The following is a 15090-nucleotide window of genomic DNA, read 5'->3' on the forward strand; positions in this document are numbered from 1 at the left end:
ATGCAAAACTCCATCTGCTGTTAAGGCCAAAAAAGATGCCTGGAAAATTGTCAGTGAGGATTACTCATCAGCTACGGGAAAGTTGTAACAGTTGTTCAAACTAAATAAGCTGTTGAGTAATATGAAGTCGAATATCAAAATAAAAACAGACAAAAAACAAACTGGGAACAAGCCAATAAAGATGAAATCATGGGGAAACCGAATTTCATGATTTTTTTAAGTCAAGGAAACAACCTGTATTTTCTAAAGTACCAGGGAGTATTTCTATTGGAACATCAAGCAATCCTACAACATCAGCGACGAAAACCCTAGCTGAAGTTGAGCAGTCCGACGACGAGAACCTTAGCAATGAAGGAACTGTTTGTGGCGGAAAAAAAAAACTGTGACTAAAGTGAGAAAAAGTGCCAAAAAACCGTTATGGCCTATGAAAGTGATGAAACAAAGGACCTCTCTAAACCTCAACTTCAACGGATTGTTTTGCTGCAGCAAATGCAGTTGAACAAATTGAAACTGAAAAGAGAAAAAAAATAAACTTGAAAATGAGAAGAAAAGTTCTTCTCAAGATGTTGCTTCTCAAACTGATAATGAAGATTTTCATGTTTACCTAAACTTATAAATTAATATTTCCTAGCTAAGTAGTAAATTGTTATCGAAATAATAAATAAATATACCACTAACCTTTATCCCTAATCCCTAAAAAAAAAACAAAAAAAAAAAACCAAAAAAAAAACCAAAAAAAAATTAAAACAGTACCAGCTAACTGGCCCCAACTTTTTCCCATTTGTTGTATTTTGTAAAACGGTCACAAGACATGGGTAATTCGAGTAAATACTCACTTTATTGATTTACAAACAACATCATTTCTCTTCGCTTGTCAGCACCTCGACCATAGTTCCTGGATTCTCATGTTGTAACGTCTATTTCTTCAATTTCATCGTCACCATTGATCCTCAAAAATTGTCATCATAAACATCACCAAGATATTTGGCAATATTATGTAGGACTGCACAACAGACGACTACTTTAGGCACTTTTTCCGAAGCCACACGAAACACAGTTACCCAGTAATCGGAAATCTTCTTTTTATCTGTCCAAAACACCTTTCGATCACAACTCTTTCCCTAGAATGACAGCAAATTAAAACCGCCTTTCTGCTTCATTTGTTGGTGGTTTGAAAAAGGGGTTATTAAACCATGGTGATATTCCGTACCCGGAATCGCCAAGAAGACATACTCTACCATCAAAACGTGACATGATCTCCCTAACTGGACTTCTGCGCCAAATTCGTGCGTCATGCACACTCCCTGGCCACTCTGCACTTATGCTAGTAAATCTTTCAAGAGCGTCACATGTACCCTGTACATTTATTGTAATACACCCTTTTCTATTTACATATTCGTCCCCATGCAGATTAGGCTTTTTATTTGTACTTGAGTGCAATCTAGCGCCCGATCTCAGTTGGTAAACGGAATTTCTCTGCCATTGAATTTTTGCTTCATTAATTTCTTCGACTCACAGTTGGCTAAACGGAAAATGTATCCATTGAATTTTTGCTTCATTAAGCTGCTGGAAAATGTATCCAAAATTAGCTCTATCAATAATCTTATCCATAACATAGCTTACAGTTTTGCATGCTGATAGTTCGTGAACGCCAACGTCCTCGGCTATGCCAGACTGAAAACCAGGATCGGCTACGAAACGTAAGAAAACCTCCATTTGTTTCCTTGGAGAAAGTCCACCGCCACGAGTGTCAGTTTCATTCAAAAACTCCGCGGCTAAAAAATCAATACTTTCGGACTCAAAACCTTAACAGTTCCTTATACTTATTTTATCTCTCGTCGAGCACCATAATGTTTATGCTGTCGAACTTGCATAAACTCCGCCATGGCTGATGTCCAACAAACAACTAAGTAAAAAGCTAGCATGCCTCGGTGCTGACTTAACAAAAGCCTAGCAGTTGCTAGCTTTTAAATTGAGAAGTTGTGTTTTATTCACTCGGTATTGTAAGCAAGTGCTAGGTTTCCGGAAAAATCCTAGCAACTCCTACCCCCTAGCAACTGCTAGCTTTTTATTCACACCAAACCAAGCAGTAGCTTAAAAATCTCTTAGACTTAGCAAATGCTAGGTTTTATTCACTTCACCCAATGTCTAATATATGTACCAATGGAGCATACAACACGCTTTACTAAATCATAGTGTAATCCTGCTTGTACACAATGGCATGTACAAAAAAATCTTACACCTGACAGTATACGCTTTGTCATTAATATATCACTGAGCCCAAACATTCTATCATCTCTTTTTCAGAACTCTGGAAATTTTACATAGCCATTACGTTAAACCGAAAAATCAAATCCAACTATATCATATTCAAACCACTATAAGTCCCCTTTTTCAGCTGTGATTGTTGTATTACAAGGATTTGACCTCACATATCAAAATGTTTTGGATAACCAATGTAAAGATTTAAACAAGTGAGTTATTGAAGCCCATCTGGACATATCACAAGAAGATGCACGATGATAGAATATATTTTGAAACTATACAGCACCTGGGATTTCAGAGGCGTGCGAAACAAAATAGCTCTTTTAGTGTGTTAGATAACAAAACCTCCAGCCTAGTACTTGTTACAATCAGTAAAGATGATGGTCCCATTTAAGTGACAGAACAATACATAGTTATTTCATTGTGCTGAAGGCAGAAAACAATGATGATATGATGTATATATATATATATATCGCTTTTTCCTAATACACTTTATGATTATAAAGTATTCTCACAGATGTAATATATATAACATACCTTACAATACTGGTGACATAGTTCTGTAACACAGCTAGCCGAAATGTTGGTGTTTATTTTAAGCTAGTGTATATTGTAATCAGTCTTTCTGTGTCACCAATATCAATTCAGCCTTACCCATTTGGATGAAATGGATGTAAAGGTGTCTATTTCAACTATGGAGGATAAAAGAATTGAAAACAAGCCTTTAATAGAACCGACGGCCTAAGTACCAATGTGCTGACAATCTTTAGAATGCTAAATAACTATTTGTTGTTACTGGAGATGTATTCTGTAAAGACTGTTTAAGCGTATAAAGGGTTTAAAGTGATGAAATTAAATTGTGGTTGGGTAAATCTATTTTAATTTCAGAATCCCAGAAGATAGATAAAATATAAAACGTTGTTTGATGGTTCCAAAAGAAGTTATAGTAATTTAAAGTAGGAAAACATGGCATTTTTTAACCAGGCTTAAGGAAATCAGAATGTGAATTATTTTACAGTACATAATTATATGATTTCATACATAACATGATTGTTAATATTTTAATATAAGTACTTCAATAATTTAAGGTTATGACATGTTGGTTAGTATAATATAACTTAAGAAAAGAAATTCCCTTCCATTCAGTCATGAGTCCAGTTTCAATAGTATAAAAAATGCATATCTTTATTTTTAGTCCTTTTCCTGGAGGCTTCATTACAATATGTCCCTAAATACTACTTTAAATGCCTTCATTTCCTCGTGGAGTGATAAACAGAGGAGCATTTGAAAATCTACCTTAAGATGACTGCCATTTTACACTCCCCAAACCTACCACATTAGGTAATAGTATTTTAGCACCTATGTCATAAAAATCTAAAATGTGTTGCCACCTGAAATAATCAGGTTGCACACTAATTAGCGGCAAATTAAACAGGAATGATAAATACACATGTGTTCCTGCACTCTCTACCAACTTCTTCAGATATTCCTGAATCAGGGACAAACCAAAATATAATATTTAAACTTTCAATGCTCCAGAATTACCCAGACAGCTCCGATTTTGTATTTTTCACTTCTAATTTTTTAAGTTGAGAACGGTTATTTGTAATAAATTGAATTTTTTTATATAGCTTTATGTGACTCAAAGACCTATACAGAAAAATATAAACTTTTTACCAGTTATGGTGGCTTATTATAAAGAATTCATACTCTTTTCCAAGCAATCAATCACATAGCATCTTCTTCTTTTTGGTTTATTTGCATAAAAATACTACCCAAACCAGATACAACCAATTGTTCCAGTGACAACATCAGCACATTCAATATATTACTGAACACCATAAAATGTGAAATAGACCAGAAGTGTTGTGTGAGGAGTACTCACTTGTACAAAAATCCATCTGCGATCGCTCAGGCAATGGCCTGGTATGGGACTGTTGCAGGATCTGGTGACATTGTGCCATGTCGATCATGCAACAGGCTATAAGATGATTGCATATTGTGTAGGGAATCTGAACCATATGTTGAGTAGATTCATTTTTAATCAGTGAATCCCTATTTTCAATAATAGCAGAGCCTGCCTGTTTGTCTTATATTAAGTTTAGTTATAATATATTTTATCACTTTCTTTCGAACTTCCCTTTTCACTTTATACATTATATTTTTTAAATCTCTTCCACAGTTTACCGCCCTCTCTATAAGATCTGCCGTCCTGGGTTATATCTCTGTCAGCCCATATGTAAATCCAACCCTGGTGATTTAAAGTATGTTTTTAATTTTTCTATTTTCAGGAAAGTTATTAGATTATGACTAAACAAACTGTTAAATATTTAAATAAATTTAACCCACCCAAAACTGATTGCACCGTTTAAGAACCTAATTAATTGGCATTACAGGTGCACTTAACCCAAATTTGTTATATATTTTCTGTATTTTTTAAACAATTATTATAATAAACAGGTAGGACTTGATATATTTATGTTTGTATCACTGTCAATTATGGTTTATAAATGTTCATTACTTAAAAAAAAATAGAATAATTTGTTGACAGGTGTAGTTAATATTACTTATCTACCAAGTGTTTTAAACACATAATAAAACATGCAAATACTGTATGAATAAAAACAGTACTTTGTAATGCTAAATTATTACAATTTTATATATTGAAGTAGTTTGTATTTATGTTGCCTCTGTGGGATGATAAATATAATAATTATATCACAGGCTGTGATGAGTTACATGTGTTTCAGACTTTTGGTAACCGTATCCTGGGTGTAATGGCATGGCTGATACCATTATCTGTTACAATCTCTACTTTTGGCTCAGCCAATGGAACACTTTTTTGCTGCAGGAAGGTAAGTTCTTTACTTTTTCATGTGGCAACAAACTTGAAAAACAAATAATGGGATTATATTTTTGTTTCAAAAGTAAGCTAATAGCACAAATTGAGTTGAATGATTGAGTTTATTAAAATGAGCTTGGCTTAACAAGAAAGTAATGTTCATGAATTCTGTTGTTTGTTTTTTCTGTTCATAAAAACTATATTACTTTTTGCTATAAGAAGTAAATGCTATTTATCTTTTATTATAGAGTTATTATTTTATTTTGTTATAGAGTCAATTGACACTTATATTAAATTTCAAACAGGTTTCCTAATACCAACAACTAATTTTGGAAAGAAAGCTGTGTATTCCTCAACTCAATTCCAAGAACTAATTTATGTATTTCAAAATAATTAAATCTATATATTAAGGATACAGTAGACTGCTTTGTGGGAAAACAAGTTTATATTTAATTTTTGAATAGCTAAAGATTACTTGATTCAGTTCAAACCAAATAGAACTGCTAAAGTTATCTAATATCACTCTAATATAAACTTAATTATTCTAATCTCTCTTAATGTTTCAAAATGAATAAGATAATTAAATTGAATTATCGCTTATTGAATTTAATAATTACATACACTAATATTGGCTGCACTATCAAAATCTTCACTATATACACAAGTTTTTGTACAATATGCTATTTACCACTATTACCAAGTCACGTTAAATATTAAATACTCAACTTCATTGCACCGAAGCACAGTTATTCTTCCAGTAATTTTTCTGGAAACATGAAATGAGTCAAGGGAGTCGAAATTGGTTGCTGAATATGGGTTCAACACTGATCAGCCAGAAACTGGTCAAGCAACTCTCTTACATACATGAAAGGGGTGTACTATGATATTCTAGACCAAAAACAATACAAATCCAGACATTTCACTAAGGTAGTAACTAGGACCATTCAACATAAAACGCTAGTTGTGTGATTTGTCCTGTAAATGGTAGATCCTAAGCCTGGCTGTAGATTGTGCTTTGAACTGTACTCCAGTAATGATTCTGTGTTTAATATTTCCTGTGTCTCAGATCTTCTACGATGGTCACTCTGAAAGTTATTGCCTATTTTAATTATCTAATTTTTATCTGATTGTCCAAGCACCTATCAGTACCTGACATCAATTTGGATTCATCAGTGTACTTGTGTCATCTGTTCGCAAAGATCAATTTCATGAAGTAATGGAGTTATCGAAAGAGCATTTTTGGGCTATAATTGTCATTTTTGTCTCAAGAGGAGTTGCATCAAACATCTCAAAATTTGTTTTGGTTCTGAAGCACTATTCTGTGCCACTGTTTTTAGGTGGTACTTTTGAGGAATTTCACAGGGGCCATAATTCGCTTCAAGGTGACAAACTTCAGGAAGGCTGTATTCTGTTTTCACTCAAGGAAAACGTTGATTGGGAGTGCGCTATGATCCAAGAGGACAGACACTGCACTTATTTAATGATTGGAGATTCTCCAGGGATTAGATCTTCTGCAACGCGAACAATATCACACCAGTTTTTAAAACTCAGGAAAAGATTTTTTAAGGGTACATTACGATTTGACAGATGAATAAAAGCTAAGCATGTGAGAAACAGCCAACAGACCTTCCAACTGCTTAATAATGGTGATCATCGGATGCCACTGGTGATGAGACGCACATACTATTTATGTCATCACAACTCTTGAACAGAGTTAGTATATTGAACAATGCATGCCAGAAGTTCTTCAGGACTTGAACATTAAGAGTTTAGTGCTGCACCATGGCAATGCCTCTTGTCACAATGCTGTAAGACTTTGGAATTTTTGGTTGAAAAGGCATAAACATGAGCACCCACCTTATTAACCTTATTTCGCTGTGTGTTTTTCAATCTGAAGAAAAATGTGCGTGGTCATCACTTTTCTTCAGATGCCGAAAGTAATCAATATTTTGATTCCATTTGAAAATTTGAGTGACTGGGTGTTTGCAACAAGTGGAGATCTGATTTCAAAAGTATACTTACGTTCAATAGGATTACTTTGAACACACCTAACATTTAGTAAGTTTAGCACAAAAAGTTTCCATATGTCTAAAAACTTTCTGAGTGACCCTCGTACAATTTCCGGAATATCTGAAATAAATGTATCCTGTAAGTTCTACAGACTGAACTGCAGACAGTTACTGTTACATTGAGGATATGGAGGTAGAAGTAGAATTTAATGTTAAAATAAATTTATGGAGTGAATAATGTGAGTGTTGAGTTTAGCTCCAGTTCACTTTCCTCTTAGTGCAGTGTCTGGAATCTGATACTGTCACAGACTTGAACCCTAATCCGGAGTCATGTTCGCCTGAAGAGATCGAAAAAAGATTGGTGGTGAAGAAGCTCTAAATACTAAGAGGAAAGTTGTTAACCGGAGCTAAACTCTGCATGCACATTGAATCAACCTTCACACCACAGCTACGTTATGTGTAGTCAATAATATTTATGAAAATTGTAAGATAAATTGTGTGATACAGTAAACTTACACTTGAGTAAAATTAAAATGTACAAAAATGGCTTCTAAATGTTTTCATTAATTGGTATATCTAATCAGTTTATTGTTTGTAGGTTATGTTTTGCTGCCAGCCGAGAAGGTCACTTAATGGGCATTTTGTCATTTGTCCATATCAGGCGGATGACTCCTGCTCCCGGACTCATATTCCATGTAAGTGTAACGAGGCAAAATACTTGTTTAGTCAGACACTTGTAGTCTTAACTTCTAAACAGAATAATACAGCATGCAGTAATAAATATATACTTAAAGTGACAACATGTTTTGTTTCAGTCAATAATAGCAATAGCCATGGTCCTGTCAGGGACAATAGACTCTCTGATAGACTTCTTCAGTTTTACAGCTTGGATCTTCTACGGAGGAGCAATGCTGGCTCTTATCGTCATGAGATTCACCAGGCCAAACTTTCCAAGGCCCTACAAGGTGAAAAAACATCTACTCAATAACTCCAAAACAGATAAATAGTGATAGTAACTGTATCCAACTCTCAAATGATAATGTATTCTGCTTGAAAAGAGAGATCTTTATAGAATAATAATAAAAGAGCAGATTCTTTTCTGATATGTATTAATACACTGAAAAGTTCAGCCAATATAAGAAGTGTGATACCCTTGGCCCAAAAATCTGATTCTATGGCTTTTATAATTGTTGAATGATTAAAAAACATGTGAAAAGTTTTAGAACGCAACCACGTGTCTGGTACTAATGGTGTTGTCATGCCCCAAACTAATATAATACTTGTGGTAAAACTATGGGGAAACGAAAAAACTCAATATAAATTATTGTTTATAAATGCTAAATATAGTCATATTCTATAAATAAATTGATTTTATATAGAAAGTCCTATAACACTATTGTGGCTTCATCAGTACTGATAGTGCTAAAGCCAACTCCTTGCCTTGGTGAGTTATATTTACTGTACTGTATTTTCGGGACAAACTCGGTAATCTGCCCAATATTGTGCAAAACATCTAAGGAACTAGAACAAATATGAGTCAGCTAATACTAAGGTCAGAAGCAATAAAAAAAGTACATTTTCAGAATTAATATATAGAAACCCACCAAAGTCAGTTTGGTATTCTTCGTAGTCTAAATTAACATGTATTATAGCACTGAGGTCAGTGGCGTAACTAGCACTTAAGCTTTGGGGAAGGGTAGTTGAATCTGATTGAGGAGCATACTACTCTAGGGGGAGGGGGGATGGAATAAATCCGAATAAGTCTAAATATAAATAGATTAAATATACCTAGTTCAAAGTAAAACATTTCACAATTTTAAACAAGTTGGATTGCTTTTATACATATATTTTTAAAATTATTTAAGACTTTTGGGAGGGGGTTCTATTCCCCTCATCTGCCCTTTTATTATACCACTAGCATAAAGTCATGATGCCAATGTGGTATCACGGGAACTGTTAAAAGAGTCAGTAAGTACAAATATTTAAGTTAATGTAGGATCTAATCATGAGAACAACTTTACTGCTATTCATAAAATAACTACATCCTAATTTCAGGTGCCAATTATCATTCCTGTGTTGGTGCTGGTGATCTCTACATATCTGATTATAGCCCCTATAATAGACACTCCCCAAGTGGAGTACCTCTACGCTTGTCTCTTCATCGTTGCTGGACTTGTCTTCTATGTTCCCTTCGTACACTACCAGTACAACCCTTCTCTCATGGGTAAGTTTTGTTATTACAAATTTTTATACATACTGATGATGGTAAGTCAATTTAACTATTTTATAAACGTAAATTGTATTAACTGTTGTATTGATTATAAACTATTCTGCTTTATCTTTATGTAGTGTAGAATATTTTTATAAAATATGTACAGGTTTTACATATGTACGTAAAAATGTTAAAGTGTAGCTGTAGAAAGCAAGAATTTAACTTTTTTCAAGTGGACATAAGCTTAACTACTTTTGTTTATTTATGCTACAGTTTTTGAAATGTAATATTTATTTTGAAAATAAATAGATAAAGGTACTAAATAGTAAATGAAAATAGATAAAAAGCTTCACTAACTAATACTTTTAGAATTAATTTGCTTTATAAAGTGATAAATTTTTAGATAGTTTAAAAATGACTTTCAGTTTAAAATGGGCAGTTTAAAAATCAAATGTAAAGAATTATTATTTTAGCTGTACTTATATTAGTATGAGGGTCACTCAGGAGTTAAGGTGACTTTATAAAATCTCTTTGATCTTTGATTTTAAATATTGTTTGAGCTTGTATATATATATATTCCTTCTATAATGATTTTATTCCTTGTATAATGATCTATTGCGTGGTGTATTCAACACTTGAATTATGGCCAAATTCAAATGTTTAAGTATAAGTAGATATTTGAATACACGGTACTAATGCTAAACATACCAATAGTGGTAATCAATGTCAAAGCATCCTGCACTGCTGTCTGGAGTCCATGTGATGCAAATCATATAAATCAGATTTAATTAACATATCAAATTAATAGTCACATATTAGTGTCTTTGTGATAGGTAAGGTACTGCAAGATCTTGAATAGTCTGATTAAGTTAAATTGTCAATAATTATATCAGGTATCAAATTGTGCTTTGTTTTTCGTCAAATTTTTAAGTTAAGTTACAAGCAGTCTCCCAACAGTACTTGAAATTTACCAGTTTTGATTAAAATAGTGTACTTATATAAATGTTTTGTAAAAGACATTTTAATACAGAATCATAACTGCTTCAAAAATGTTTAAAAATAAAGTACATCACAAACCTTCAACTAACATCAATTTGGTTTACAAAGAGGACTCACATATCACATTAACATATTCACGGTGACTTCTTATTTCTGGACTTTTTATTTGTTGTGTTGAATTTTTCAGTAATAATTGCAAAAATCTGTAACAGTTTTTTTTACCTTAAATGGCTAAGTAATAACGAGAAATGTACCCCAAGTGGTACCCAAAATAAACGAGAAATGTACCCCAAGTGGTACCCAAAATATTAATTTACCTTAAAAATTAACCAATTGTGCACCCAGCAGAGTACACGATAGTCTAAGGTATTTATTCAAGCGTAGGATGACATTTAACAAACCACCAAGGCAGGCAAACAATAAAAACGCAATAATGAATTGTATAGCAATGTGTACCCCATCGGGCATATGACACGCTTGACGAAAGTCCAGTGTGTATCTGATTGGGTACATGACGGCAGTTGTGAAAGATCGCATGTACTCGATGGTGTACACAGTATGGTGAACGTGTTAAATTACATGTTGCGCTTAAATAGAATTTTGAAAAACAAATAATTTGTTATATTGGTTTGAACTGCACTCATGCTACTACTGACTGACATTTCCCAAATCAGAAGTGTAACAATCAATCTGAACTCAATAGGAGCATCCGCTTAAAACATAATGAAAAAGAACTGTTGTATGCACATCCAATTCTCGTGCGTACATTGATTAAGACAGAGGCTGATGAAGCTCCACTACAAAGTGAAACACCCAATAGCAGTTTCAAGGTTACAAACAACATTCATCTGTTGTGTGAGCATCTGCCAGTCAAAAATCAATCCCGCATTTATTTAAAAGACAACCAACGTATGTGTGAGAAAGAAAAAAATCTAGTTTGTAATTTCTCAAGGTCTTCACTCAGTACCTCTTTTGCTCTAGTTCCACCAACAATATGGTTGTGGTGTTCAGTTTGTTTTGAACTAGTTATTTTTGATACATCAAGGAATGCCAATTTCCTGTTATCATGAATATATTGCATTGTATATTTTGTTTGGAATCTCAGTTACACACGCACTTTGTTGTATTTATGTGCATTTTAATTGTTAAATGAATTGTAAAAGAATTCAAAGTTAAATGAGCATTATTATTCTATTGCTCAAATTAGCTTGCAGTTCATAAAAAATAGCCCTCAGCAGTGTTTTGAAAGGTAATATTCAATGTTAAGTCACAATATATATTAAGACATTTGTTCCTAATAGATTTGATGGTTAAAATAGCAAAGTAAAGGATACAGTATTTATCTCAGTAACTTTAGACTGGCCCTCATATGACAGGTCTTGTACAAAGAACTCATAACGGTTCTTGTACTAAAGTACTTATAACTTTTCTAATATAAGTTATTATCCAATAGGCAGTCTCTTTTACAGTAAGAGAGACATCTACTCAATAATGATTCTTTTATTTAGTACATACATGATAATATATAAGATCATTTATCACTGTTAGGAATGTTGGTAGATTAGTACAAGAGTGTTAGTACATAGGCAATGACAGGGCATGTGTTGGCGAGATTATAATTTCAGAGTGGCCGAATGTTTTGCCTCCCACTGCCAGCTCCCCTGGGGCACGTGGCAGCTCATCGTTGCGGTAAGTAAGACAGGGCTTTCATCTATCACCACATATTTTCATTTTAATTTGCTCTATTTTATTTTTCTTATTATTACATGTAAATTTTCATAAAATTTGTAGATTTTTATTTTTATTTGAAACTGACAAAGTGTTCAACTACAAAACTGGCCGGGGCAACGTTGAGTCGCAGGAGAATGCAGCTTTACTTGTGTCTGTCTTCTACCGTGAACGTCAAATCAACACCAACTTACAAGTTTTATAATGGAAAATATGACTGACCTTATTTTCCTACTATTCCCAAGCTAGTTGTTTTTTATAACTTTTTTTATTGGAATTACTTTACTACTGGATTACAAAAAGGACAATCCTAGTTTATTGTTTTCATGAAACAGCTGGGTATTAAATAAAAATAAAAAATATATTTACATTTAGAATGAACTAAAATGAAAAAATGAAATTAAAGAGAGTAAATTTAATCTGAAATAGCTTTAACTACAAGTACAATGGTTTATCAATGCATTAGGTGAATAATTCATCCATTTATTTATATATCACATACAGAGTATTTTTTTGAAAAATGTTAGCATTTGAAAATCAAAGGCTGGCATTTCACAATAGACTGAACATTTTCAGGGATTTGGAAAAATACGTAATTCTTTCAGTCACTTTGTAGAATTGCTAATCAAATAGTTAAAATGCCTAGCTAAAAAATGTATTTCACAGCAAAGAAAGAGGATTTAATAGCTAATTTACAAAATGATTATAATCATCTTATAACAATTTGACATTTTGTAATAATTTTAATGCTTAATTATTTCTGCTTTGTGTTTTAGACAAAAGAACATTGTATTGCAAATAATAAAAATAACAAGAAAAGATGTTTAGCACCTCATTACTGCCACTATAAAAATGTCAATATTTTCATCTAGAATTTATTATGAGACTAAAAGTGGTAATAAAAATGGTATGGGTAATTTTCATAAGTTCATCATTGATATTCTGGATGCATGAATATAGGGAATTTAAAGTACTTTGTTTTGCTATTTATAGCTACATCTTCAATGTATATTTAAATCAATAGAGTCTGTCAAATAATAACTGCCACTTTTATGGTTAAAACAAATCATGAATCCAATTTTTTTAGTTGTAAGAAACATGCTAATGATAAAGGGTAGGTAATTTAAAAATGCTCACCTTATGTAATAATGTAATGTTACTTACGTTATGTTTGGATAAATGGGTCAAACTAGGTTTTTTTTGTTCTCTTATAACAAGAAGCTTATAAATTGCACTTAGTCCTATAAGGACCTTAGCGCTGCTTCCGGAGTGACAGAATATTCAGGATGGGTAAGGTTAGGAGGTAGGGGCCGCCTCCTATTGAGATCCATGAGGAAGAATTAGGGGACTATCAAAGTCATGTCCCCCTGGAAAAAGGGGAGGCCAGCTCTGAACCAGCCTCTCCAGTTAAAGCAGATAGGGGGGTGTCACACCCTTGTTTAGGCTACCAAGAACCTCTGATACTTAAGGAATGAAATGAACCTTACCAGCTCCAACAGCCATCTCCCGCAGTAGACTAGACCTATCATATTACCCTTGCACCCCAGAATCTCAAAATTTGCGGTTAGTGATGTGTTGCTTCAGGACATCCATAAGGTTGCCCAGATTTAAGTGACATATCAATTTTTGCTGTGCCTAGTGGTAGGTTCAACTGGAAGGTACAAAATAAACCAATTAGAAGTGATCCCTGCTGGGTTGTTAAACTAGGTTAAATTAGGTAAGGATTTTTCAAGTAAGATTGGTTTATGGTCAAGCCTGATTAAACAAATACCTGAATGTGCAGCTGTTATAAATGCCTGTTTTTCATCTAAATTTAGAGTAATTCTACAAAGTAATGAAATGAGTTGGACATTTTCCAAAACTCCAGACAATGCAAAGGAATATTTTAAAATAGCAGTTGAGGTTTAAAAAAGACAAAAAATACTGGGTTCTAAATAAAAGGAATAAATTCCTCAATTGCTTGTTATATACTATAGTATGAGGTCTTATCATTGCAAACCCGCCTGAGTATTATCACAGGAAACTAATCTTCTATACTCACTTTATACTATCTCTTTATTTATCTATCTTTATACTAAATCTTTATATATCTCAGGCCTATGTGCATTAAACAACACTTTATTTGCTTCAATCCAGGCTTGCAATGATACATCACTTACTGTAGTACATACTTCATATAGTTATGATCAAATTTTGAACCAATTGGTTAAACAATTAATTAGTAGTATACATATCAATGATGTAATCAGGGATTAAAATAGTTTAACTTCTATCTCTCTTGATGTTCAGAGTCAAGATCTTTTATAAAAAGTAAACAGATTTTTATTTAGTCTATACAGTAAAAAAGTAAATACAACTATTTCTGAATGTAAAATTCTAAAATTTAGCATACATTTTGAAATTATATTAAAATAAACACATTACTCTCCACATGTGTAATTGGTAAATTATTGTTATTCAAGCTTATTTTGTTTTTATCAGTAAATCCTCTGATGTCACTTAGTGTTCTTTATTCACTGAAAGTAGTATTGTATAGCCTTATACAACTTGCGCACATGCTGTCTTAAGAGAAAATACTACAAAGCAGCAAGTTTGTGGGAAATTTTGTTTAATGTTACACATCAAATTTTCCTCATGCTTTAATCTTGAAACAAATATTACCTAACAAGCACAAAACTTCCTTTACAGAAATATTTATATAAAGTTTAATCAGGCTTTAAAGCAACTTTTGTTAATTACTATTTAATAATAAGGAATAACCAGTGTTTGGTAGCCCTATGATCATTTATTACAGAAATAATCCGCAGTAGGTATTTTAAGTGTCTTTCTGGGAAATGTTGAAACAATTTTACTATTGTTTCCAAAAAAATTAATTTTTTTCATTGCGTACATGATGGACTGGATACGTTTAGGTGTTGTGCTACCACCTGTATCACTTCCTTGCCAGTAACTTCAAGCATTAATTTTGAAAGATTCCCCAAAAGAAAGCGTAGCGAGTATTGTCATAGTATCAGTTGATGTAATACAATTGTACC

At 32.9% G+C, this 15090-nt stretch overlaps 1 protein-coding gene across 1 annotated transcript in view; it reads left to right on the forward strand.

Moving 5' to 3' along the window:
• The window catches only part of LOC124373419 (b(0,+)-type amino acid transporter 1-like), a 33212-nt gene extending 21093 nt beyond the window's left edge, over nt 1-12119 (forward strand). Inside the window, 6 exon segments of the mRNA XM_046831793.1 lie at nt 5016-5105; nt 5107-5120; nt 7715-7811; nt 7932-8081; nt 9172-9340; nt 11953-12119. Coding sequence (XP_046687749.1) covers nt 5016-5105; nt 5107-5120; nt 7715-7811; nt 7932-8081; nt 9172-9340; nt 11953-12020 — 588 coding nt within the window. The 3' untranslated portion in view covers nt 12021-12119.
• The last annotated feature ends 2971 nt before the right edge of the window (nt 12120-15090 follow it).

This window comes from Homalodisca vitripennis, unplaced genomic scaffold (genome assembly GCF_021130785.1).
Source record: "Homalodisca vitripennis isolate AUS2020 unplaced genomic scaffold, UT_GWSS_2.1 ScUCBcl_5466;HRSCAF=12193, whole genome shotgun sequence".
NCBI lineage: Eukaryota > Metazoa > Arthropoda > Insecta > Hemiptera > Cicadellidae > Homalodisca > Homalodisca vitripennis.